Here is a 27,795-nt window from a genome sequence, read left to right as displayed (position 1 = left end):
GTAAACTGAGCGTTTGGAGGTATTTTTCTAAGCTGATATCCCATGAGGGAGGATGGACGGCCTTAGAAACGTTTTTCGACTTTTCTATATATCTTCCCAGAAAGATGTCTGCCGTTGAGGTGGTGAAAGCTTTCTCTCTTCCACTTTTTAGTTTCAGAGTGATAGTTAGATTTTTTTTTTTTTTTTTAATTGGAACACACGGAGTCCCAAACTGCCTGTGAAACCAGAAGGGTAAATATTCTCCACACAATAGTAAATTGTTGGTGCTATCTCTCACCCCAGAGTGTTATTCTTTGTGTCTCAAGTGTGTTTGTTCGTTTTATCCAGACAGCTCATCTCCTTGCTTGTTATCATTTCCCAGATGATGGAAAAATCCTGTATTAAATGCATGTTTTCCCAGCCCTTAATGACCATTGTTTTTTCGATGACTTACTTGACTGAGTGGTTTTATTTCCTCACTTCCCGCACAGACACATATAATGCTGCACGCACAAGAGCTCACCATTTCACATGTATCTGTATGTACTGTATGTCTTTTATGTACGTTAATTTTCTCAGCTGGTATATTTGCACCTTGAGGACCTCTTTTAACCTGCCTTGTGGAATGTGTGCCACACTTCTCTGTGACTCCTTTCTCTTTTAAACTCTGATCTCTCTAAGACAGCTTTCAGTTCTTCCACAGCAGGGGGTAAAAATGTCAGTCTTTAGCTTTCTTGAAAGAAGACCATAAGAAAAGGAAGGGCGAGGGCGTTTTTCAGTGTTGGTCACCAGTGTCGTTGTGTGAGTTCCTCACAAGCAAAGTGGAATGATGGCTTGGGAAGACAGAACCACAAGGGCCATCAACTCTCAGTAGGTAGACTGAGATTAACAGGTTAAAACTAGGAATTGGGAGCTCCTGGGTGGCTCAGTTGGTTAAGTGTCTGCCTTCTGCTCAGGTCATGATCCCAGGGTCCTGGGATCGAGCCCCACATCAGGCTCCCTGCTCAGCAGGGGTCTGCTTCTCCCTCTCCTCCCCTCTTGTGCTCTCCCTTGCTATCTCTGTCTCTCTCAAATACATAAATAAAATCTTAATAAAATAAAATAAAACTAGGAATTGTTTTCCTTGTAGTGTAACAAGTGAGTTTATCATACATGCTAGCTTTATCATTTTCTACTGAGATTCTAAACGCTTATACTCCCCCAACGTATTTGAGGAACATGGAGCCTTCCCATCACTGCTGAATGAAAGCACTGCCGTATTTCCAACTAGGAGGGGCCCGTGGGTAGCGATGAGGTCCTAGGCGGAAAACAAAGTAGCAGTGGAGTCTGGAAAATCTTCCATTTGATCGTCCTATTCATAGACACCTACTGTGAGGGGCTGGGATGTGGGCGACATTGTTCCTCAACAGTACCTATAGGCCTTGAGAGTTATTGATACACGGCATCATTTACTCTTTTGTACTTAAGTCCAATCCTATGGCTATTTGGCTAACATGGTGCAATAATTACTCACTTTCCTGGGGAATCAGAATTACTCCGTAGTGAACTAGAATATTTCTACCTCAATGCCTCTCTTCTCACAGTTTTCTTTCTCTGAATAAGTATTTCAGAAGGGGAAAAATACACATTTGTGAACATAGAAAAGTTTCAAGTACTTAGGAAAATAACCTCTTGCTGTTTTATGCAGCAACACTTTATTAAGTTTAGAAAGAAGATGAACAAATGTCTTGCCATCCTTTTTTTTTTTTTTTAATTTTATTTTATTTGTCAGAGCGAGTGAGCACAACACAAACGGGAATAACAGGCAGAGGCAGAAGCAGGCTCCCCGCTGAGCAGAGAGCCCGATGTGGGGCTCGATCCCAGGACCCTGGGATCATGACCTGAGCTGAAGGCGGACGCTTAACCAATTGAGCCACCCAGGGGTCCCTCTTATCCTTATAAGGACCATTTCCTCATTGTCTATATATGTAAGCTCAGGTAATTATCAGGTGATCTACTTTCCAGGAGGTACCCAGGCAATAATTTTGATTGTCATAGGGCTTGAGAAGCTGTTAGTTTGTTTGGATTTTTTTAAAAAGAGTTTAGAATTCTTGCAGAATAAATATTTATTAAAAACATGACAACCGATTTTTTTTTTTTTAATAGCTAAGAATGCCTCTCAGGAAACCATGTTAAGAGATCTTCAAGAAAAAGTCAATCAGCAAGAGAATTCCTTGACTTTAGACAAACTGAAGCTTGCCTTGGTTGATCTGGAAAAGCAGCGAGATTGCTCTCAAGACCTTTTGAAGAAAAGGGAGCATCACATTGAACAACTGAATGATAAGTTAAGCAAAATGGAGAAAGAGTCCGAATCTTTACTGATTGCCTTGGAGTTAAAAAAGAAAGAATATGAAGAATTGAAAGAAGAGAAGACTCTGTTTGCTCGTTGGAAAAGTGAAAACGAACAACTTTTAAGTCAGCTGGAATCAGAAAAGGGAAGCTTGCAGAGTAAAATTAATCACTTGGAAACTTGTCTCAAGACACAACAAATAAAAAGTCATGAGTACAATGAGAAAGTAAGAACACTGGAGATGGAAAGTGAAAATCTCCATGTTGAGATCCGAAACCTTCACAACATGATAGACAGCAAGACTGTGGAGGTAGAGACACAGAAACAAGCTTACGCAGACCTGCAACAGAAAGCCGAGTTCTCGGACCAGAAACACAAGAAGGAAACAGAGAATATGTGCCTGAAGATTTCTGAGCTTACTGGGCAAGTGGAAGATCTCGAACACAAGCTTCAGTTACTGTCAAGTGAAGTCATAGACAAAGACCAGCGTTACCAAGACTTGCAGGCTGAATACGAGAGCCTCGGCGATCTGCTAAAATCCAAAGACTCTTCTCTTGTGACAAATGAGGCTCATCACAGAAGTCTTTTGGCTTTTGAACAGCAGTCTGCAATGAATAATTCCTTTGTAAATATAATTGGAGAACAAGGAAGCACGCCTCCAGAGAGGAGCCAATGCCATCTAGAAGCAATCCCAAGTCCAAAAAGTTCAGCCATCTTACAAAATCGAGTCATGTCTCTCGAGTTTTCATTAGAGTCTCAAAAGCAGATGAACTCAGATCTACAAAAGCAGTGTGAAGAGTTGGTGCAAATCAAAGGAGAAATAGAAGAAAATCTCATTAAAGCAGAGCAGATGCATCAAAGTTTTGTGGCTGAAACAAGTCAACGCATTAGTAAGTTACAAGAAGACACTTCTGTTCATCAGAATGCTTTTGCTGAAACTTTAGTTGCCCTGGAGAACAAGGAAAGAGAGATCCAACTTTTGAATGAAAAATTAGAAACTGAGCAAGCAGAGATTCAAGAATTAAAAAAGAGTAACCATTTACTTCAAGAATCTCTAAAGGTGCTACAACTATTGTCTGAAACCCTGAGCTCGGAGAAAAAGGAAATGAGTTCCACTATTTCCTTAAACAGAAAGGAAATTGAAGATCTGACCCAAGAGAACGAGACTCTCAAGGAAATTAATGCAACCTTAAATCAAGAGAAGATTAACTTACTCCAAAAAAGTGAGAGTTTCTCAAATTGTATAGCTGAAAGAGATAAAAGCATTTCAGAGTTATCCAATCAGTATAAGCAAGAAAGACTTATTTTACAACAAAGGTGTGAAGAAACAGGACGTGCATTTGAGGATCTTAGTGAAAAATATCAAGCAGCTCAAGAAAAGAACTCTCAGTTAGAATGCTTGCTAAATGAGTGCACTAGTGCTTGTGAAAATAGACAAAAGGAACTGGACCATCTAAAGGAAACATTTGCAAGGGAACAGGAAGCGTTTGTAACAAAATTAGCGTTAGCTGAAGAAACAAACCAGAATCTAGTACTGGAGTTGGGGGCAGTGCAGCAAGATCTGAGATCGGAGATTACGGATATCCAAAACAATTCCAAGAGTGAGGCGGATGGTTTAAAGCGAGAAATCATGACCTTAAAGGAAGAACACAGTAAGATGCAAAAGGAACTTAATGCCTTAATGCAAGAAAATGAGCACCTGATGATGTTAATGGAGACGAAACAAGAGCATCAAATTCTAGAATCAGAACCAATTAACGACTCTGTAGAAGGAGAGAGTGAGATAAATAAATGTCATGTTCAACTTCCGATGGATCTTGAAGTTAAAGATCCTTCTCTAGACTGTTATAATGCACAGCTGATGCAATTAGAAGCAAAGAGGAGAAATAAGGAATTGAAACTTCAGGAAAGTGAGAAGGATAAGGAACGCCTACAGCACGAACTACAGACAATTGGAATAGAACTGGAAGCTGGAAATTTGCAACGAGACGCTCAGTCACAAGAACTTAGTGGCCCTAAAGACTGTGACATAGGTACAGAAGAAAAGTATATTTCAGTGCTGCATGAGCTGTCAGCAAGTCAAAATGACAATGCGCTTCTGCAGTGCTCTCTACAAACAGCAATGAGCAAGCTGAGTGAGCTAGAGAAGATGTGTGAGATGCTGCAGGTCGAAAAGCTTGAGCTAATGTCTGAGCTGAATGATTCAAGATCAGAATGCATCACAGCAACTAGTAAAATGGCAGAGGAGATGGAGAAACTAGTAAATGAAGTTAAAATACTAAATGACGAAAATGGCCTTCTCCAAGGTGAGTCGGTGAAAGAAATGGCGGAAGGTGAATCTGATGAACGACAAAATGAGCAGAAACATGCGTCCTTCAATTCTTTGGATGACAGTAATTGTTATGAGCACTTGACATTGTCCAACAAAGAAGTCCAAATGCACTTCGCTGAATTACAGGAGAAATTCTCGTCTTTACAAAGCGAACACAAAGTTTTATATGATCAGCACCGTCAAGTGAGCTCGAAGCTGTCAGAGCTACAGTCTTATGTGGACACATTAAAGGCTGAAAATTCGATCTTGTCAACAAGTCTGAGAAACTTCCAAGGTGACTCAGTAAAGGAGGAGATGCTGGGACCCGAGGAAGGGCATTTTCTGTCATTATCATTCTCTTGCATGACAGACAGCCCTAGCCTTACACGTTTGGGGGGATCCTCTTTTTGCAAAGACCTTTTAGACCAGACAGGAGAAACATCACTTTTGAACAATTTAGAAGGGACTATTTCAGCAAACCAGTCTAATATAGACGAAGGATCTTGCTGCAGTCCGGAGGAGGAGAAGAATCTGACCAGGAAAGAAATTCTGTCTGCCCCAGCGAGGAGCATTGAAGAACTTGAGACCCTCTGTCAGATGTACCTGCAATCCCTCAAAAAGCTAGAAGACAAAATTGAAAGTCAGGAGATTATGAAAAATAAGGAAATTAAAGAGCTCGAGCAATTATTAAGTTCTGAAAGGGAAGAGCTTGACTGTCTCAGGAAGCAGTATTTGTCAGAAAATGAACAGTGGCAACAGAAGCTGACAAGCGTGACCATGGAGATGGAGTCCAAGTTGGCAGCAGAAAAGAAACAGACTGAACACCTGTCATTTGAGCTTGAAGTAGCACGACTCCAGCTACAAGGTCTGGATTTGAGTTCTCGGTCTTTGCTTGGCCCTGACATAGAAGATGTAAGTACCTGGGATTTACATGCTGTTTCTCTAGTTACATGCCCAGTAGGTACTCGAGAAATGTTTGTTGAATTGAAATCTATATTAAATCAAACAAAATATTTTTAGAGTTCAAGGGTATAAAAACAAAATATACCAAAGGTTTGGTTTTGTTTTGTTTAAACAAAGCACGACTTTGGACAAAGTAAGCCTGATTGGGACCAGGGGGGATGTAAATTTCTGTAATGATTCCACTCAAACATTACTATATGGGAAATTGCTAAAGATGTTTTTTAAAGTCTCCTGGGGAAAATTATATTATGGAGTCAAAGTCATCTTCAGGATGTGTATGTTTTCGCTCTTTGTGAGTTAATAAACCACAGTTAAATATTAGAGTTTATGGATGGCAATATGATACGAATATTAAGTTTTCTTGCCCTTTTCAGACGATTTTAATATTACAGAGTTAAAGCCATGAAACTAAATGCAGGAGTTTATTACATATTACTGAATAATTTTCTTATCATCTTGCTCTGATACAAATCTATGATTTATCAGTCATTTAAAGAGACATCTCTTTCTTTATGGAATATGAAATTGTTTAGTCATAACTTTGCCTTTTCTAGTCTACCAGCTAAACTACTAATGCTGTGCCATCAGCGCGTCTCACTTGCTTCCCTCTGTCTGCCTCAGTGAGGTAGGGAGGGCAGGTGGTGACATGACAGTCATAGTGGTCACAACAGTAGATCCCCATTTCATAGATGAGAAGAAGGTGAGGTCCAGACATGTAATTTATCCAAGAATATGGAGAGTGCTGGCTCTGTGATTAAGCCCTTGGGGTGGGGATCTGGTCATGATCTGGTCATGAACTTTTCTCAGTGAAGAATATCATAAATGCTAAAGATGGAAGCTGAACATTTTATATGGAATTTGTTAGCCTCTTACCTGATAATCACAAAAAGAAATTTTATACATAGGCTATCAAGAATATCTCTAGCAAGAAAAAATTATGAAATTTAAGTATGTTATAATTTAGATGATCAAATAACTGACCTGAAGGGTTTGTCTTCGTGATAAATACCTTACCCAGTGTCTTGCCTGTGGCGAACACTTACTCAATGTTTGTTTAATTGCGTTGGGTATTTGGTTGGAGAGAGAAGAACGAGGTGGGAAATATACCATTTGAAGAGATGTGTTTAGCAGAAGCAAGAAGCCAGTTTCTATAAAGTAATAATTAAGCCTATTTATTCTATTTTGATTCCTCTTGAAAAATAAAATGAATTCTCATTTTATATTACAACTACAGGCTCTTCAGGTTGGAAACAATAGCTGTGATGTGAAAGAATCAGAAGAACGTACTTTGGAAACTAAAGAGAGAACACCAAAGCATGACATTCATCAGATTTGTGAAGAAGGTGTTCAGCAGGACCTCAATCTGGAGATGGGAAAAGTAACCAAGACCAGTCCAGTCAGATTCACAGGAGAATGGTCTAGGGAACAGTCCCTAGAAACCCCAGCAGAAGACAAAACCGAGGGCTGTTTAGAACGCATTTCTGACTTGTCCTTTTCTGGTCCTAATGCTCTGGTACCTATGGATTTTCTGGAGACCCAGGTCACCATTCAGAATCTTCAACTGCAGGTAAAAGAGTCATCAAATGAGAATTTGAGGTTACTTCACATCATAGAGGAACGTGACAAAAAAGTTGAAAGCTTACTAAATGAAATAAAAGAGTTAGACTCAAAATTCCATGTACAGAAAGCACAAATAACCGCCGAGATGGAAGCATGTATAGAATTAGAAAAAATGGTTGAGGAACTCAAGAAAGAAAAATCAAACCTAAGTGAAAGATTGGAATACCTTTCTTGTGACAAGCAGGAGTTACACCAGAGAACAGAAGGTTTGGAAGGCCTCAATTCTAGTTTAGAAATATGCGCAGATAAATTGTCGCATGCAATTATTGAAGATAGTGTGGCCAAGGTGAGCGACAACTGGAGAGAGCGACTTCTTGATGTGGAAAATGAGCTAAAGAGGATCCAGTCTGAAAAAGGTAGCATTGAGCATCATGCCCTCTCTTTGGAAGCTGACTTAGAGACAGTTCAGACAGAGAAGCTATATTTAGAAAAAGACAATGAAAATCAGCAGAACGTTATAATCCGCCTTGAAGAAGAACTCTCTGTGGTCACCAGTGAGAGAAACCGGCTTCATGGAGAATTAGATACTTTGTCAAAAGAAAATAAAGAACTGGATCTGATGTCTGAAAAGATGAAGCAGAAAATACGAGAGCTCGAATCTCATCAAGGTGAATGTCACATTGATGTGGCTGGAGCTGAGGTAAGGGAGCAAACACAGCTCATTGAGACGTTGTCCTCCGATGTCACCAAGCTGTTGGAAGAGAACACTCATCTCCAGGAGCAGCTGCAGAGTTTGGAAAAGGACTCACAGGCCCTGTCTTTGGTAAAAAGTGAGTTGGAAATCCAAATCAAACAACTGAATCAAGAGAAGGAGTCACTTGCAAGGGAATCTGAAAGCCTGCAGACCAGACTGCATGAATCAGAACATGAAAAGCTGACTGTCGCCAAGGCCTTGGAGGGTGCACTGCTGGAGAAGGGTGAGGTTGCCGTGAGGCTGAGCTCAACGCAGGAGGAAGTGCACCAGCTCAGACAAGGCATTGAGAAGCTGAGGGTCCGCATCGAAGCTGATGACAAGAAGCAGCTCCACGTCCTAGAGAAACTGAGAGAGAGCGAGCGTAAGGCTGATTCTCTTCAGGATAAAGTCGAGAACCTTGAAAGAGAACTGCAGATGTCGGAGGAAAACCAAGAGCTGGTGATTCTCGATGCTGAGAATTCCAAAGCTGAGGTGGAGGCCCTAAAAACACAGATGGAATTGATGACCAAAAACCTGAGAGATCTGGAATTAGACCTTGGCACAATAAGGTTTGAAAAAGAAAATCTGGTAAAACAACTACAAGATAAACAAGGTCAGGTGTCTGAATTAGACACACTACTCTCTTCATTGAAAGGTCGGTTAGAAGAAGAGGAACAAGGAAAAATAGAGATGAGAGAAGAATCCAAAGCTGCATTGGAAATGCTCCAAACACAATTGAAAGAGCTCAATGAGGAAGTGATAGCCTTGTGTCATGACCAAGAAATCCAGAAGGTCGAAGAAGAGATTCTGGACCCCTCAGTGCAGGAAATACATCAGCTGAGGAACAGCATTGAAAAGCTGAAAGTCCGCCTAGAAGCTGATGAGAAGGAGCAGCTCCAGGTCTTAGGAAAACTGACAGAAAGTGAGCATCACGTTGACCTGCTTAAGGATAGAGTAGAGAACCTTGAAAGAGAACTAGAGAGATCAAGGGAAAACCGAGAGCGCGTGATTCTTGAGGCTGAGAATTCCAAAGCAGAGGTGGGGACTCTAAAAGCAAAAATAGAGGAGATGGCCCAAACCCTGAGAGATTTGGAATTAGATCTTGTCCATATAAGGTCAGAAAAAGAAAATGTGATAAAAGAATTACAGAAGGAGCAAGGACGGGTATCTGAATTAGAAATATTAAATTCTTCCTTTGAAAATCTATTGCAAGAAAAAGAGCAAGAAAAGGTACAGATAAGAGAAGAATCTAAAATTGCAGTAGAGACGCTTCAAACCCAATTAAAGGAGCTAAATGAGAAAGTGGTGGCCTTGTGTCAGGACCAAGACACCTGGAAGGCCCAGGCACAGAGTCTGCGCACTCAAGTAGATGCTCTTGGATATGAGAAGGCTCAGTTGCTCCAAGGTCTTGACGAGGTCAAGAATAACTACCTTAACGTGCAGTCTTCTGCGAATGGCCTCCTTCAACAAGTAGAAGATGGCAAACAGAAGCTAGAGAAGAAGGACGAAGAAATCAACATACTGAAAAACCAGGTTCAAGACCGAGAGCAGCTCGCCTCTAAACTGTCCCAGGTGGAAGGAGAACAGCAGCTTTGGAAGAAGCAAAAAGTGGAACTGGAAAATCTGATGGTAGAATTGGAGGAGAAGATCCAAGTGCTGCAATCCAAAAATGACACTTTGCAAGATACCTTAGAAGCACTGCAGGATTCCCACAGGGATCTGGAGAAAGAGCTTGAATTGACAAAAATGGAAAACGTGTCCTTTGTTGAAAAAGTAAGTGGCTTAACCTATCTACATTTGAATATGTAGTCACGAGGGAGGGAAACCACTGTGTGGATTAGATTTCCTTCTGAACAGCGTTGGCAGTATCGGAACAAACTCTGTAGAGGTTTTAAGTTTGCGGGGCCTTGAACTTCGGGGACGTTGAGTTGGCTCGAGCAGCAGTGACTCTTTGGTTTGGCACACGTTTACATGGGACACTTCTATGGATTGGGCCAGGTTTTCAGCGTGGCACCTAGACACGGGAGAAGCTTTGGGTTAGGCATAGTTCCTGGTTCTCATTACAGTACTCTTTTTTACAGTACATTAGAGTCATAGCTTCCCAATACCCAGCTGGGAACTACTGCCAAGAAGACTAGAACAGTTACTAGTGAGGGTCAGGAGGGAGCCCAATCACCCCTGCCCTGCCTTTTTGCCTTCAGGAGAAAGTACTATCAAAGGTAACAGTAACCAGCAGAACCCTTGTGCTACCCAGGGTATGTCTTGGGGATTTTACGCTTTCAGCCCCTCTTATACCTTCTCTTTGTGCAACCTCCTGTTTTGTTAGCTGGTGGCTAAAGGGGAAAATCTGCCATCATGGGGCTCAATTAGTAATGAAAAATTAAGTTTTTGCCCTCTAGGCTTACATACTGATCTAGGAAAATGATTGCTTCAAATTCACTTTTTACTGGGCAAATATTAAAAGGAAAAGGAGTGTCCAGAAAACGGGATCAATCATAACTATAATATTTTCCAGGAATTTTAAGTTTTGACACAGCTTACAAAAGATGGCAGTTATGATAGAGATCATCTGGCAAATTCTGCCAGGCTCTTTCAACGTCAGGGGCAAATGCCAATGGTAGGACTTTAATTGGTTTTAACTAATCCTAGGCATGTCTCTTGCAGATTAGTATGGCATCGAGGGATTAGTAGAGATCCCAGAACTGATAAAAATATAAGATGCTACCTCATACAATGGTCTCTAATGTTTATGTTTAATACAAATTAATACCTTTATGAAGGATTTTAAGACTTTGTAATATTATCTTTCCTTGTCATTGCTTTCCTCATTGCTGTCTTTTATTAAACCTTGGCTGAGAAGAAAAGATAAGCTTGCCAGTAGGTTTTGAGGATAGTAGTTGAGTGGATTAGTAAAGGGAGGATTAGCCTGGTTCCATTTTATTACTGAAGGTGAAAGGAAGTGTTACTAGTGTGTTGTATCCGAGTGATTAATTTGCATAAAACAGGTAACCCAAAGCAGATCCTAACGAAAGATGAAATTTCAGGTAAACGCAATGACTGGGAAGGAAACCGAGCTGCAGAGGGAAATGCACGAGATGGCGCAGAAAACAACCGAGCTGAAAGAAGAATTTTTCGGGGAGAAAAATCGGCTAACTGAAGAATTAAATATAATGTCGCAGGAAATAAAGAGCAGCAAGGTAAGTTTCTCTGTGACATTCTCATGACGCTCCAATATTGCAGTGCACACCCTCTCCCTGTTTGTTTTCGTAAGACCTGGAAGGTACCAGACTTTGTAGCTTTTAAAATAGCCCCGCACTTGGGTCTTGATGAGACTTGCACTCATCTTCACCCTCCAGCCCTGTCAGGGAGCCCAGAAGGAGGCCCAAGCGGCTCCGGCACCCGTGAAAATTCCTGTCATGGAGCCCCAATTTTTTTTTCGAAGGCGAGCCTGGTACTACTTTAACTCGCATCAGAAATAGATTTCCTGCAGCTTTCCCCAGGTTTATCGGCTTTTCTAGCCTGCCTCGGATGAGGAGCCAGAACGTTGCCAAAGACAGATGCCCCGATCTTGCTGAGAACCGCAAAGTCACGGGAAGTCACAGAGAGATGCGAAGTTGGAATAGTCTTTGGATGTTATTTTAGGGCAGGGTTCCTGTGGCAGATCTGTAGCATCCGGGCCGCCCTCCCCACTGCTGTTTGCAGAGCACACGTTGCTGATTCATGCCCTCCCCTCCTCCGGAGACTTCCCACTGGGGCCCCCGGAGCAGCTACCATGCACGAGAAGCTGCAGGTGCAATGAAACCTGTTTGCCAGACCCGGTTAAACCGTGAACACTCGCATACCAATGATGTCCTTATGCACATTCAGCCCCGGGAAGTACTTAGCAAAGGGTCGCGAGACAGAGTCGTGATTGTGACCCCAAACAATCACCAAGAGTTGCCATGCTATTGGTAAGAGCCTGTGTAAGGAGTTGGGGAAATTCGTACTTTAAATGTGGCATTTAATCTAATGAAAATCAAAAAGGTTTGGCATTTCATCTCAGCGCTTGACTCATGGAATTTTCTGGCAATGGTGCGTGGAAGGAGTTTGTACGAATGATATTTGAGTACTGCACATGCTGGAATTTCCTTTGGTACTGAGCGGCTTGGGAGTATCCTGGCTTGAATCTGGTTTACAGACTCTGCTAAAAGGAAAAGGGAGGTGTTTAGCCTCAAGTCCATAGTGCTGTGCTGTGGTTTCTGCCCTCAGAGACCTTACAGTCTAGACACACAGTAAATCATTAAATAGGAGCTATAGAAGAGAGTCATAATCTCACAAGTGCTATAAATGAATCAAACAAGATTCTTTACTGCAGACTAATTGGGAACTGGGGTGTGTGGAGGTAGAGACCCACCTAATTTAGGTGGGGAGGTCAGAGAATGTCACCTGCAGGGTGAGGGGTCAGCCGCGCAAGGAACAGTGCAGAGGAAGGAAGCTTCTAGGTCTAGACAGTAGTGTGGCAACATCTCTGATATTGGGAAAATCTTAGTTTAGTTTTTTTTTTTTTTTTTTTTTTTTTAGAGATTGAAAGGAAGCCATTGTGAGACAGAAAATGATAAGAAAAATGACTGGAGGGTCTAAAACTAGGTTGGAGGGCGTGAGTCAGGGGAGATGAGGAAGTGGATGCTCGTGTATAGAGACATGTAGAAACAGTCATTTGGGATCAGGCACGGAGAACACAGGAGCCTCCGGAGCTGGAGTCTTGCCTGTCTCACACAGTGAAGGGAGAGAGGGGCAGAAGAGGTGAGGGCATTTGGAAGGAAATTCTCACAGTGATAGAACATGGAATCGAAGCTGGTCAAGGAAGTCTGGAGGGGCTTGAGTGCAATGATGGGGGTGGTAGGGATGCTGTTGATGACGTCAAGGAATTAGTGCAACGCAAGCACTTCAGTGAACGAGCCTGGAAAGCCTTGGAGGGTATGGTCCAGAGTGGTTCACCTGAAGTTGGGTTCTCAGAGAGTCTGGGGTCCCAGGGGATATGACCTTGGGGATGGTTGGGCTGGAGCAGAAGAAATTGTCATTGGAGGTGAAGTCACAATTTCAAGAGAGTACATCATTAAGGGTTATAGCACTCTTCTATACAGATTTTGTCGTATCTGTAAATTCTTTTGTTTTCTTTTTTTCATTTTAGTACTCAGTATTTCCCAAGTTCCTAATTATTTTCCCGTGATTTTTTTACTTTTCTCATTAGGATCAATTGAAGGAGCTCATGCTAGAAAATAGTGAATTGAAGAAGAGTTTGGATTATATACATAAGGACCAGATGGAAAAGGAAGAGAAAGTGCAAGAAGAAAGAGCTGAATATCAGCTACAGCTGCAGGAAGCTGAAAAGAAACACCAGGCTCTGCTTCTGGATACAAACAAACAGGTAAAAAGTGGGGTTTGGTTCCTGGAGGAGCCGGAGAGTGGTGAGTTGACCATGGTAATGAGGCATTTTTTGCAAGAAGGTCAATGTTCTGCATTATTGTGTGATACAGTCTTCTAAAGGGTCTCATCATATTACCTGCACTGTCTTCCCCAGTTACCGCACGGGTCTTATTTTACAATGTGAGCTTTTAAAATATATTTTCTTTCATCTTGGAATAGATTAATAGCAGGGTCCAAAGACTATTTGAAATGGTCCTTGGGACAGCAGTTTTCTTTATTGTATGTTTCCTTTAAATTTTTTTAGCTGAGCCTCCTGACTAAAGTAACATTTTTTCATCCTAGTACGAAATGGAAATCCAGACATATCGAGAGAAACTGTCTTCTCAGGAAGAATGTCTCAGCTTGCAGAAGGCAGAGGTCGATCTCTTAAAGTCCAGTAAAGAAGAACTCAATAATTCTTTGAAAGCTACCACTCAGATTTTAGAAGAATTGAAGAAAACCAAGGTATGTTCCTTTTTTATTGCTTCATGACTTAGAATGATTCATACAGGTAATGGTGGTTTTCATCGCATGGAATTAATGCTTTCATTTCAATTGTTGTGACATTTTTTTGTTTTTGTAGTCAAAAATAAAAGCATCAGTTCTCTGCTGAGTTGTTTTTTAAAAATCAGTGGATGATCTGCGATCTCACGGCTTGAATAAACTTTATGCATTGCTCGTGAATCTTCTCAAATTAGAAAATGGTAAAAGACTTTCTCTAGATTCATATGAAGATCGAGGTGATAGCAGATTAGAACAGGCCTCTCCAGCTGTAGATAATAATTTCATGGGTAATTCCAAGGTCTTGCTTGATTGGTCTCCTAAGTTCACTACCATCACCAAACCCACTTTTCCCGTGGCTCATGGGGAGATCAAGGTATACCAGAGTGCTTGGTCGTGCACACTTATGTACGTTCTCCTCTTCCTCTGCACGCAAGGATCATAAAACTTTCTCCTTTCCAAAAAAAGAGGTGAACCGTAGTCTTATAGGTGGTGCTGCAGGAATTCTACTTCTTAGAAAGAGAGGCTTTTTGATTCCTACAGATATTTTTCATAAGGAATACCATCCAGGATGTATAATAACAAACCTGGGAGGTAAATACCTACAAAGGTCTTTACTTAAAGGTGATTTAAATTGCAAAAATTAGGATAATCGTATATCCAATACATTGAAACAGAAAAGTAGGGGTAAACTTCTTATGTCTGTAGCTCTTAAATAATTCTCAAGGTGAAGGAAATATACCAATAAAATATAAACTAAGAAAAGTCAGGATAACATTCATGATCACTAATGTTCTGCTGCTACAAAATGAAACATGTTAGGTTTAATAACAGAAGAGCTTCAGGTCTACTTTTTTATTTACTCACTTTCTCTCTTTTAAAAAAACTTGAGGTAAAATTGGTATATAATGATATTTCAGTTTCAGGTATGCTTTCTGCTTGTCTAATCTTTGACAGTTCTGTGGGGAATGCCTATATTTACACATACTGTGTACAAAATGACTTGTTAGTTGAGCCCATTCAGATTGCATGTAATTTTAATGAGGTCCAGTTAATAAGCACTTTTGAAATGGAATTAAATAGATCTCTAATCCAATTATGGTTGGAATCAGAAATAAAAATCCTGAAAATGCAGATTTCTTGCAAAACTGCTAATATTATTCCAAGATGAAATAATATACAAAGAACGAAATCTACTTGGAACATGAATGTGATGCTCAGGTTCTTTTTTTTTTTTTTATTAAATAGTTTGATCTGCCTTTGTATGTTCATGATCTCTTACGGAAACTCGTAGAACTAGCTTATTTTAGAAGTCTGCATTTTTTAGATATTACGTAATACAATTCATGTGTCATATATTACATAATATCCCCACAAGGTATGGGGTAATACTTCATAATCAAATTCATATTTCTGCAACAAATTGTAGGACTAGTCTCACAAGGTGGGATAAATAAAGACTATATATAAATAGTTCTGTATCTGTTCAGGTCAGGTTTTTCCTCTAAATCATTGTCTGAGCTTTTGTTTGGAATTTGCAGATATGGTTAAGGAATTGTGAACTTGTACTCCTGAGACGCGTATGATGCCATCATTCTCCCACCATTCCATTCGTTTTCTATTTGAGCAACTGTAGAGTTTAAGTATTGTGAGCCATAATATTATTGGGCCTTCACTGGGTGTCACCAAGACAAATGCCATCTTGGGTATTGAAATTGTGCAATGGCATGGACTACAAATGGAGACACAGTTCTGTCATTGAGAAATTTTGCTTTTTTTTTTTTTTTTTTTAAGATTTATTTATTTGAGAGAGACAGAGCGAAGACGCAGAGGGGAGGGGCAGAGGGAGGGGAAAGAATCTCCAGCAGACTCTGCATTGAGCAGGGAGCTCAACGTAGGGCTCGATCTCATGACCCGGAGATCAGGACCTGAGCCGAAACCAAGAGTCAGCTGCTCAACTGAGTGCATCACCTAGGCACCCCTATTATCAAGAAGTTTTGACCCACCAAGAATACGCCCACATATCTCCCATTCTAACCCCCCAGGTGTGATTCCCATTGGACAAACCCAGACACGGTGGGCTCCTTAATAGAACACTATCTCAGGAACCAAGATTTAGGCTTGCCGATACTCAGAAAGTGACAAAACCACAGTGTCTACTGGGGAGACCTAGGAAACCAATAGAGAAGATGAATTGGTATATTCTGAACATCATAATTCTTAAATTTATAATATATGATTCTTAATTGTATCTCACGATTATTTTCCCAAATGCTCATACAAAGAAATTCAAGGCTTTAAATTCAAGGTTTTGTTTCGTAGGCAGACAACGTAAAATATACAAATCAGTTGAAGAAGGAAAATGAACGTGCCCAGGGGAAAATAAAATTGTTGATCAAATCCTGTAAACAGCTGGAAGAGGAGAAGGAGATGTTGCAGAAAGAGCTGTCTCACCTGGAAGCTGCACAAGAGAAACAAAAGACAGGTAGCCATTAATTGGGCACATCCACGATCCAAAACTCTTTTCCACTAGTGAAACCATACACGTATGGTGTGTAGGCACAGAAATGTTTTCAGTGCTGTGTTTTTTTGTTTTGTTCTGTTTCAGTTTTATTTATTTATTTTCATTATGTTCAGTTGGCCGCCATATAGCACATGGTTAGTTTTTGATGTAGCGTTCAACGATTCGTTAGTTGCGTACAACACCCGGTGCTCATCACAGCCGGCGCGGTGTTCTGTTACTGCGTATCGATTTCCAGCAGTTATCCATTTTCCAGTTTCTACATTTTGTGCTCAGTTTAGGGTCATGGGATTAATAGGATTCAGAATGAAGTCTGCATTTTGAAATAGAATTATTGTATCTTCTGTTCTACAAAACATACAAAAAACTGGCAGCACTTTTTGCTAATGAGCTGTTCCTAGAAGAGTTTTCATGTGGATGTCCATTTATGCAGCCCCTACGTCAAAGGCAGATCGACGTTCTGAGCTGGCATTGGTGGTTTATCAGCAGCTGATTCTGGTTGTCCTTGGCCCATCCTCGTGGGTCAATTAAATGGAAGGCTTAGGGGCTATATGTTTGGGTGTGGAAGTAAAATAAAAAAGAAATGGCAACTGTCATTATCACTTTTTTCCACTTGTGTCTTCGGAGTAGAATGCTTTCACTGTGTGGAAAGATGATCGCAAGTATAGTATGAGGGACCTTCTCGACCACAGCTTCGCATGGGGGGGGTCAGTGATCTTCCCTGCTGAGAAGAGCATTTGGAGTATATTGTGGATTCAGGGAATTTTTCCAATGGATTTGGTGCCAACCATGGCCAGCTACAAGTTGACCAGGACTCCCACCTTTGAAGCATCCCCCAAGCACTTGTCCATCAGATCCTCCATTGCTTAAAAATGGTTTTCAGAGCTGTTTTTGACTTGTCTTGTCACTAACCCTCTTCTGTTGCCCAAAGCTATTCCACCAGGCTTCATATTCTTTACCAACTTTTATTGTTCATTCACTTATGCTGGAAAAGAATGGACAGGGGAAAATTGGGGATGAGATCAATGAATTCATCTGATCTCATATGAACTGCAAGGAAGTTTTGACGGGGTGGCTGGAATACGAGTTTGAGATTTTGATGGTTTTTATTTAAGCTATCTTAATGAAAGTCATGTAATCTACTAGAATATGTACCTTGATATGATCCCTCCCAAACAAGAGTTGTTTGATCTATAAGAACACATACAGGTATATGTCCCCCACTTCTCTTAAGCAAAAATCAAAGAACAAACTTGAGCTTATCTGCTTTATGATGCCCAGTGTTGATTAGAGAAGCGTCAAGTGACGTACGGTGTGTCACTTTATTTTTGACAGGTACTGTTGTGGATTCTAATGTAGAGGAATTAATGGCTGAGATAAAAGAACTGAAAGAAACTCTTGAAGAAAAAAATAAGGAGGCCGATGAATATCTGGACAAGTACTGTTCCCTGCTCATAAGCCACGAGAAGTTAGAGAAAGCCAAAGAGATGCTGGAGACACAAGTTGCACGTCTGAGTTCACAGTCTAAACTTAATCTCCAGCATTCTCCTTTGCTAAATTCAGTTGTTCCAGAAGCCTCTCCAGCCCCTTCTGCTACTGAAAAGAAGTTGTCATCCAGCCAAAGTAAAGCTTCAGGCAAAAGGCAAAGGTCCACTGGGATTCGGGAAGATGGCAGAGGCACAGCGCCTTCTACCCCAGAGACATTTTCGAAGAAGAGTAGGAAAGCAGTCAAAAGTGGTATTCACCCCGCAGAGGATGCCAGAGACACTGAGTTTGAGCCAGAAGGACTTCCAGAAGTTGTAAGGAAAGGTAGGCATTTAAAAGCAAAATCATTTGTGTTCTTTTGAAATTCCCTATAGAAACCCGCATACAAAAGACAGGAGCGTTTACGTTCTCGATTACTGTAAAACAGTACTAAACGATCTTCAGAAACAACAGTCCACCTTTAAATTGGGAAGGTGTATTTTCCTTTCTGCATGAGAAAAGGGCTAGGATCTAATGACTCATGTTACAACACAAAATGTGCTAGAAGATTTCAAAAATGACTATTCAAAACCTGTTTGGAATTTGATGTTTCTCTGGCGAAAAATCCCCAAATTGAGGACATTCTTCAAGCTTTTTCACCTTTAGTCCACATCTCACCCGGGTAGGAAGTGAGCTGGGGGATGGGCCCCCTTGGTTGGAGCCACTAAACAGCTTTTTATTTTCTTAATTTAAACCCAGTGATCCTTAAACTGTGTCCCAGGGACCGGGGCCAGTCTAGGCACAGTTTATTACTGGTCTGTGACCAAAAAAAGTCATGTTCAGAAATCAAGAGTAAGAGTTGAGAAATTTTCATAGCAATTTGACCTCGTTGCAACATGCAAACACATCCTGAGTTTTCTGTTGGTTCATTCTTGTGTTATGCAGAAGTTATCATTCCACAGCAGGTTGGAAATCACCCCCCACCCCTTTCCCTCAAAGAAATATCAACACTGAGTCTTTGCTGTAGATGATTTGAGGAGCACTATTCTGAGTGACTGGCCCTTAGGAAGCCTGGCCCCAAAGTAGCATCTCTTTCTCATTACTGCTTTTTATTTATAATTAAAGGGTTAAACGCAAAAACAAATGCTGCTTTAGTTAGCCATCAGCACGGCTCTGGAGTGTGTGTGACATGCCAACCATTAGTGTCATTGGGATTGACTTTCTCCTCTTACGTACCTCCAGTCATGTCCACTCGCACTGTGGAGGGAGACTGTGTGAGCAGACGGTGAAATCCCTCTTTTACGGGGTCGGCTGTCTCCTCCCACCTAGTCTCTGCCTGAGTAGCAGGGGCTGTTACCATTTTACCTTTCCTTGTTTTAAACAAGAGCTGGCTTCCCACCCCCTTTCTATTTGATCCTCCCTTTTTATCTCCAGTCCAGATTTTATGGGAAGGCTTGCTGGTATGTTCTTCAGATCTTAGAAAAATGAGAGTTAAGACATCTAATTAGAAGAAGAAGCAGGGGAAAAAATTTTTCTGTTTAATGTTATTTTCCCTTTTCCATTGTGTTTTCTTGTGTGTCTGGTAAGAGAAAACCCACTGGTTACTTGTTTGATTTAGCAACTGTGAAGTCAATCTCTTGTCAGCTGTGGCTGGCAGAAAGTGTTTCTGGAGTTACTCTTATATTGGTGAGAACTTCACCTGATACCTATTGTTTACATTATACATTCAGTTGGACTTAGCAATATTGACAGCCAGCCTTTTTTGCCCTTAGGGTTTGCTGATATCCCAACGGGAAAGGCAAGCCCGTATGTCCTGCGGAGAACAACCATGCCGACTCGGACCAGCCCCCGCCTGGCTGCACAAAAGTTAGCAACATCCCCACTAAGTCTCAACAAAGAAAATCATGCTGAGACCTCCCAGCCAACAGCTGGTGGCAGCAGATCACAGAAGGTAACTCCTAGGAATGTGTCCCTGCTGTCCCAAATCCGGGAAATTACAGTGTTATCGGGCAAGGGTCTGACACTGACTCAGGAGCTCTTTAAAGTCTGACCTTCTTCTCCAATCAGTGTAAGTAAGCCAGTCCTGAGGACAGTAGTGAGCCGACCCGAGGATAAACATTACATTATCCTGCACCTACAGTCTCCTCCTTGATCCAACAGGCCACTTAGAGTTGGATGGAAAATGTTAAATGAGGAGAAATCATAGATCGGAACTCAAAGGGTTTGTAAGCATGTGTTAAGCAGTACATTGAAGGAATTGAAGAGGTTGTCTTTTTTTTGGCCACAGGCATTGCTCATTGCTTGTTTCACACTTTTTCCTCTAACTCTTTGGCCCCCCAGCTGCCAATTCTTTTTTTCCTAACTTTTTTACTCCTTTACTTTACAAAAAGCAAATATTTCAGTAGACATCTAAAGAAAGGAGCTCTGTTGACACATTGCTCTATTTTGATTGTTGATGGCAGAGCTATGATCTCAGTGACCTCTGTGTACCTTGCAAACGGCCCAGTAAATGTTATTTAAAGCATCGAGAATATTGGCTTTGCAGATCTTTATTATACCATAAGATACACTAGCATTATGTATGCAAAGTATATGCATTTTATTGTACTCACGGTACAATAAAGTATTACAGAAGTATTATAGAAGAAAGGAGAAAGTAAAGTTCATAAAGATCTAACCTGCTCAGGGTTATAACATTATCTTTCACTTGCACAGTCTTGTTCTTCTCCCCAGTGTTTCTCAAACAAGGGGTCACAGGAACATTGTTGGAAGTTGCTGGAATAGCTCTAAGAATTCTAAAAGTTTTATGATTTTACTTTGATTGCTCACTTATTGCTCACTTATTACTTTGCTCACTTAACTATGCAATGTGAGTATCTTGACCCAGAGACAAAGCTCTGAAAGTGTCGTAACCCCTATTTGTGTCATGTAATAATTCTTTAAGTGAGTGGGCATGGTCATTAGGATTTTAGATACCAAAATAAGAAAGACATTGGGGATTAGCTGCATCAAAACAAGAACGTATTTGTAAATGTTTGTTCTGTTGTTGTATAAGAGCCGTAAGCATTAAGGAATGTATACCTAGTATTAAGTTTTTTCAAAACTTGCATCGTAATAAAATTTTTATTAATTCAGGGGTGAGGAAGAAGGGTCTGAGGTTCTCTTTCACTTATTAAAACAGGTCCATCCATTACTTGTATTAGAAATATTGACCATTGTGTGCAAATCCTGCCCCCACCCCAAACCCCACTTTTCTTTTTCTTTCTTTCTTTCTTTCTTTCTTTCTTTCTTTCTTTCTTTCTTTCTTTCTTTCTTTCTTTCTTTCTTTCTTCCTTCCTTCCTTCCTTCCTTCCTTCCTTCCTTCCTTCCTTCCTTCCTCTCACTCCTTCACACTTGGATCTACCTTTTGAATGCTGGTAACAGCAGAACACTGGCGAGTGTGCTGGAGTAGGGCTTGACTTTCCAGCGACCGTAAGAACAGCTTCTTTTCCCAAAAGCAACCAGTGTTCCTAGAGAGGGAAGCTTCCAAGCCTGACCCAAAGCTCTCCACCCCCAGCTAAGTCCTGACCTGCACATCGGGTCTGGGTTCTGGTGTAGGCTGTGCCATTTCCTTAGATGGGCGGCTGAGTGGGAGCCACTCCTCACCCCTGCATACAAGCTAACCCATTCCTGCTTGTGTCACACTTCTGAAGATGAAATGAAGTATTTGTTTGGCTCTCTTAAAACGGAAAATCTTGACACGTACATAGGACCCTACTTCGACCTTTTAAGGTGGCTCGCTTTATTGTCGCTCCTTGCTTAGACAGCTGCCTTCTGAGCTGCGGGATGAGGACTGTAAGGTTCTGGATGGTGATTCCGGTTTCCCTGTGTCCTCGTGTCTGGCACAGGGTCTGGCATTCAGCCGCTAGTTTGTTGAATGACTGGAGCTGCTAATGTTGTCCTAAAGTGATTATGATAGAAGATGTTTAAAGGTATGTTAGGAAATCCTCTCATGAAGTCACCACTTAGGTCATTTTTTTCTTCTTTTATGAGGACTCGGTGCAAAGGCAGTTTCCATGCAGCGTTCAGACTTACTATCCAGGAGCGAGCGACACTAGGGGGCCTGCTTTCCACGCTGCTTGGAGCCTGTTGAGTCCAGAGGCGTAACCATGGTTTCCTGCCGATTTGCATTCGTTCGGTGCTCCGGCTCAGGGCTACAGCGAGTGCCAGCCGTTATGAATCGCGAAGCACTTTTGTGCACTTGTGCAAATGAATGGGGGCTGGTTCCTCTTGAGAGGAGGTCACAGGAGACTTCGTGGTTAGATGCAAACTCTTCAAAACCCAGCCTATTGATTTTTAATTTAATTCAGCATTTTCTATGAAATGCTTACCACATCAGTTAAGCAAATTTCATCATTCAGGTTGAGAGCGCCAAGGTGTATCTTTTCCAGAAGCAGTTGCTTAGAAACGCGGGATGATGAGCGCTTGCCGGAAGGGCCTGGCTGAGGTCTGAGAGAGACATTTCCCTAGGTCATTTAGCAGGACCTTTAGTGACACCTGTCGGGTTCAAGGGGGGAGATGCGAAGTCGGTGAGGATCATTCTCTGTGATGTCGCTGGGATGAGTAAGCCCAGGAGCTCCTCGTTTGCTGGGGACAAGCGAGTCGTGATTACAGACTTGACCTGAACCTGGGGTTGGTGGTCGGTGCCCGAGGACCTGCCTCTAAATTGTGGAGGATGATGGTGATGCCGTCACCACGGCGTCGGTCCGCGGCCTAGCGGGGCCTTGTGTTTCTTACTCTGAATGAGGTTCATTTTCACTGAGCCATCTGTGCTTGTCCTCTGGCCACTGCGGATGCAGACGGAGTTTGTAGGACAGTCAGGGTAGGGGCCTGCCGCGGGACTCCATCCCAGCACCTGGATCATGACCTGAGCTGAAGGCAGACACTTAACCAACTGAGCCATCCGGGTGTCCCTACACTTAATAGTTCAAATACTTGGTGAATTGGACCTTATCTACTTCTAGAGACAAGTCTGAGGCTAACTGACCAACATGAGGATCAAATTCACGGTTTAAACTGATCACAGACTATAATTTCCTTAGTTCAGTATAGAGAAATTGAGTCTAGAGGGGGAAGACAATGGGTGGGCTTTGGCTATTTCGTTGGGATTAAGAAAGAGTTTTACTGGCTCAGATATTCTTTTCCCAGTGTGAGTGATCTCGCTCTCTCTCTTTCTCTCTTTTTTAAATGGTGAACCTGAGGATCTGACTTTCCTGCATCCGATGGGTTCAAGGGAAATGCCTGTCTTTTGTATCACTTTCTACTTAAAAAAAAAAAAAAAAGAGTGCCGGTAAAACTCTGTTTTTTCCTTTAACTTTCCATGGATGGTAATTTTCCACTAAGTCCTGATCCTGAGAGGCTGCTCCTTTTAAGTGTCCTGCATATAATCTGAGTTAGAGGCAAGCTTTCCAAGGATTTGATCTGTTGGCCAGGTTTACTATGTCTTCTGTAATGAAAAGTATTTAGCTGCCTTTTAAAACCCCATACTTCCTATGGAAAGAATATAAATGGGGAAATATTTCCATTCTTTTTTCTTGCTGCTTCGGAAGGAGGCCACTGGAGCCCGTTGCTCTTTGTCACAAGAGCTCCTTCTCCCTGCAGGGACTGAACACGGGTTGCCCTTGTTAAGAGTGCCCTTCCTCTTTACCTTTTAAAGATCTTCCTGCTGGAATCCTCCGCTCTTGCCCGTAACATTGGCTAAATGAAGCTTTTCTATCATTCATCTGTCTTGCTCCTCTTTCTCTTTCCCGACCCCATATCTTCTGTCATGACTGTATAAACCTCAGAAACTCTTGACTCTACCAGCTACCCTGCCCTCTTTTAAAGTTTCACATTCTTTCTTTCTTCCCTTGCCTACCCTTCCTTTCCCTTCTCCCCCTCCCCTCCACTCCGCTCCCCTGCCCTCTCCTCCCCTCCCCTCCCCTTTTTTTGAAGATTTTATTTATTTATTTATCAGACAGAGAGAGAGAGAACACAAGCAGGGGAAGCGGCAGGCAAAGGGAGAAGCAGGCTCCCCGCTGAGCGGGGAGTCCGGTGCAGACCTTGATCCCAGGACCCTGGAATCATGACCTGAACTGAAGGCAGATGCTTAATCGACTGAGCCACCCAGGTGTCCCAAAGCCTCACATTTTCTGAGATCCCACTTCCTCCTCAAAGGCAGGGCATCAGAAAGGATTTGATTATTTATTCTGCTATAATCCAAATTCAGTATGAAAATGAAACAAATATATAAGATGAGGGCCATCTGGGTGGCTCAGTTGGTTAAGCGTCTGCCTTCAGCTCAGGTCATGATCTCAGGGTCCTGAGATCAAGTTGTGCGTGGGGTTCCCTGCTCAGCGGGGAGTATGCTTCTCCCTCTGCCCCTCCCACCTGCTCATGCTCTCTCTCTCTCTCAAATAAATAATCCTTTAAAAAAATGTAAGTAGAATGTTTAAAATGACGATATATGAGGACAAGGTTCTAGGTCTTTCAAATGTTGTAAATAAAGCTCCCATCCTCTGAAGGTAGTCTTTCTCATTTAGATCTCATTCATCTGAATGACAGCAGGGTTCACTTAGGCTGAGTGAAAGCTGGTTTGGGTTCTCACTCAGGCGTATATTGAAATTTGCCAGGTAACCAAGCCTATTCTGGGCACTAGGGATATAACGGTCAGGAGGACATAGTCTTTGCCCTCAAAAGCTTACCTTCTGATCTAAGAATGTCATACTAGCCTTGAGAGTGAGTCTTTTTTGGCCATCAAAGGTGTTTGCAAGGTGACTCATGAGAGTTCACGTCGGACGCCCGCCCAGTCTCTGTTAGGTGGGGCCTTTTCTCAGTGAAGAAGAAATGGTAAAGCTGTGTACAACACCTGCAGAGGGATTTAACTTAAAATTTGGTGACAGAAGCACTTTATTTTCATGTTGTAGAAATGTGAATGTGATTTAAACCTCTAACACAGATGCTTTGTTACAGGTCAAAGTTGCTCAACAAAGCCCAGCGGATTCAAGCGCCCCATTCCGAGAACCCATCATGAGATCTCCCTCGGTCAGTAACCTTCCTGAGAGAAGTCCAGCTAACAGCCCCAGGGAAGGCCTGAGGGCCAAGCGAGGCCGGCTCGCCCCCAGCCCAGAAGCTGTCCCTGAGTCCAAGAGCAGTGAGAACTGTAGGGTCCAGTGAAGCGACCTTGTATGTCAGGACCTTGGCAGGTGGCAGTATTTGGCCAGAAGGCAGTGTGCCTGCAAAGACTTTTCTTTAGTCAGGGAGCACGTTATCAGTGGGAAGAAAACATTTCCTTATAAATCGAGATATATTGTACTCTTTAGCTCTCCCCTATAGAAGTACTGGAGCAGTTCGAAAGCACTGATCGCCAGCTCACCATTGATAGTTTTCTTCCGTGGTGTAAATGGCGCTGTATAAAGCTTTTTGGTAATGTTGCACTTAAATGGCAAGCACTATGTAATGACCTCTGTCTGTATGTGGATTTCACCCTAAGAGTCCAAAATACAGCCTCTGCTTCCAACGGAAAGCTCCCAGGAAGATGTAAACTTTTGCTTTATATTTCCCATGTGTACAGCTAGGCATGAAATAATTTTAGATCAAGAATTTCTTTTAGTCAAGTACCATGGAGGAAAATCATGCACACATACACACACACCACGCGGACGTGCGCATCCTTGTCTTCCAGTGTGTTTTCTAAATGTTTGCCGATATAACCTGTACATAAGTCACGTAAGTTGTGTGTGTGTTTGCACTGGGCCGGCTTTTCAGGCTCCTGGAAGATACACTGTATCAAGCTTTCTGTCACTGTACTGTTTTTTCCTAAGACCAATTTGTTGCAGTTCTTTTAGTGTGCATTCTCATAAACAGCGACATTGTATTAAAATAGGGCATTTTTTCCTAATAAAAAAATCACTTTTCTGTAAAAATGATTCTATGTATAAATGCATTCTGAGCATTGGTACTATTTCTTGCTAATGTCAACAGCCTCTTATAAAAGTAAAAGAGTTTTGGGGCGCCTGGGTGGGTCAGTCGGTTAAGCGGCTGCCTTCGGCTCAGGTCATGATCTCAGCGTCCTGGGATTGAGTCCTGCATCGGGCTCCCTGCTCAGCGGGGAGCCTGCTTCTCCCTCTGTCCCTTCTCCTGCCTGTGCTCGTGCGCACTCTCTCTCTCTCTCTCTCGATCAGATAAATCTTAAAAAGAAGAGCTTTAACAAATGATATTAGTATATTTAGTGAACATATTCAGTTATATTAAAAGACGTGATTTGGAATGTGGGTCACAAGATTATATAGGAATTATACAGGAATAATACGTCCAGCCAGTGCTTGTCACATTGTGTGTACCCATTAAATTGCATCAGAAAAGATACAAATATGTGGTATTTTCCAGCTCATTTATTGATGACAGAGTTTGGAAATATGCAGGCATTATGAGCCATATCAAATCCCAAAACTTTGGAACAAGTCCTTTTGTCCTTGAATCAGGGTAAAAAACTTTTCCAGGACATGAGCTGGTGAAAGAATTTGCTCTTGGCTTTCAGTTCAGACTGATGTATAAACCTTGACAAATACTATCATTTATATTTTAAAATTGGCCTTTGTAAGGTGGCCTTTGTTGTTGAATAATGCTTCAATAATATTAAGCTACTTAGGATTCATCTATGAAAGTGATATCCTGACTTTCCTTTCTTCAGTGTCTCGGGGTTGTGGGTTGGTGCAATATCCTTATCATAAATCATCCCAAGGCTGCCATGTGCTCAAGGGCATGGCCCGGAGTAGACATCACTGGGATCAGCTTTGCTGGCTGTCTCCAGTTACTGGAAGATTCCACTCAGTAGGTCTCACTGGGTAGTTCCATGGGTCCTTGAAAACATCTTCATCTTTTTCTAGGTGGACCTTAGCTGCTGTTCTTTGTTACAGGGAATACTTAGCATGCTTCCCATTTTTGTAATTGTTCACAGTCATTATAAATGGGCAGCCAGAATATTAAGTATTTTTTCCTCGAGCTAACATGAGCTGAGCTGCATATAGGATGGGAAGTAAATGTATCACAGTCCCAACTCTGAGGTACTTGATAAGCCAGTTAGGTCACAGGTAAGATCCCAGTGGACAAATCATATGGAGAAATAGACCAACTCCAGAGATCCAGGAGTCAGATTCTCAATCTGTACAATGAGGGGCTCGGTGGAGACGATTCTTTCATCTTAATATTCTGTAGGATCTCAGTTGGCCCTTTGTTTTATTGGGAATTGTTGAGTCCAAAGGGACTGCATCTTTAATAAGAAGGGAATAAAAACCAACACTTAACTGTAGCCTGATTTCCTAAGAATCACCCCTCCACCCGGGCATACATATTAACCTTTGAGATTTATTTGTGGCTTTTCTCATTTGTCCCCAATCTTTTTATTTTGTTGGAACTATGAAATTTGCACAGGTTTCTTTGAACCTGGAAAGAGGTCAAAACCTTCTTCCCAGGGGCCCCCGACTTTAGGAGGGGTGGGAGACCTGTTCCACTTCCCAACTGGTTTGAGTCAGGGAAGAAACTTCTAACTCCTATTAGGGTGTCTGAGCTCATCAGTCTTAGGATTTCCAAGTTAGTTCTTCCAAAGTCATTCAGGTTATGGCAGTATGTCACGAAAGTAGCTTAAATGGGAAATAAACTATGATCAATTCTTTTGATTCATCGGTTTAATACACCACAGTCAGAAGTTGAACTCATCATTGGTGTATATTTTATATTTCTCACTTGTAGTTGACAAAGGGAGTATCATTGTTTCTTCAGGAAGACACTAAGTGCCTGGAATGGGTAGTTGCCAACTGCTTCATGGAGCATAGTTGAGTTATGCCCTCCCTCCCATTTCTATCCTATAAGCTGAATTCCCTTGAGAAGAAGGGGCTTTATGCTGGTTCAATGACCGGAGAGAACACTCAGAAGAAGAGAATTTGGAGTGCTTCTGAAGAGCTGGGCCATTG

The 27,795-nt window shown here is 41.8% G+C and overlaps 1 protein-coding gene across 2 annotated transcripts in view; it reads left to right on the top strand.

Annotated features, from left to right (window-relative positions):
* Positions 1 to 25,844, top strand: part of CENPF (centromere protein F) — a 64,777-nt gene extending 38,933 nt beyond the window's left edge. Inside the window, exons 11-19 of one of the 2 annotated variants that reach the window (XM_034666853.1) lie at positions 2,125 to 5,531; positions 6,817 to 9,648; positions 10,920 to 11,072; positions 13,106 to 13,282; positions 13,624 to 13,785; positions 16,144 to 16,306; positions 17,678 to 18,151; positions 19,579 to 19,757; positions 24,797 to 25,844. In XM_034666853.1, the coding sequence (XP_034522744.1) occupies positions 2,125 to 5,531; positions 6,817 to 9,648; positions 10,920 to 11,072; positions 13,106 to 13,282; positions 13,624 to 13,785; positions 16,144 to 16,306; positions 17,678 to 18,151; positions 19,579 to 19,757; positions 24,797 to 25,000 (7,751 nt within the window). In that variant the 3' untranslated portion in view covers positions 25,001 to 25,844. The remainder of the gene's footprint in view (positions 1 to 2,124; positions 5,532 to 6,816; positions 9,649 to 10,919; positions 11,073 to 13,105; positions 13,283 to 13,623; positions 13,786 to 16,143; positions 16,307 to 17,677; positions 18,152 to 19,578; positions 19,758 to 24,796) is intronic. The other variant, XM_002920959.4, reaches the window with a different exon arrangement.
* The last annotated feature ends 1,951 nt before the right edge of the window (positions 25,845 to 27,795 follow it).

The sequence above is a fragment of the Ailuropoda melanoleuca genome, chromosome 8 (genome assembly GCF_002007445.2).
Source record: "Ailuropoda melanoleuca isolate Jingjing chromosome 8, ASM200744v2, whole genome shotgun sequence".
Lineage (NCBI taxonomy): Eukaryota > Metazoa > Chordata > Mammalia > Carnivora > Ursidae > Ailuropoda > Ailuropoda melanoleuca.
Note: the sequence above shows the minus strand (reverse complement) of the source record. Positions and strands in the feature narration are given on the sequence as shown.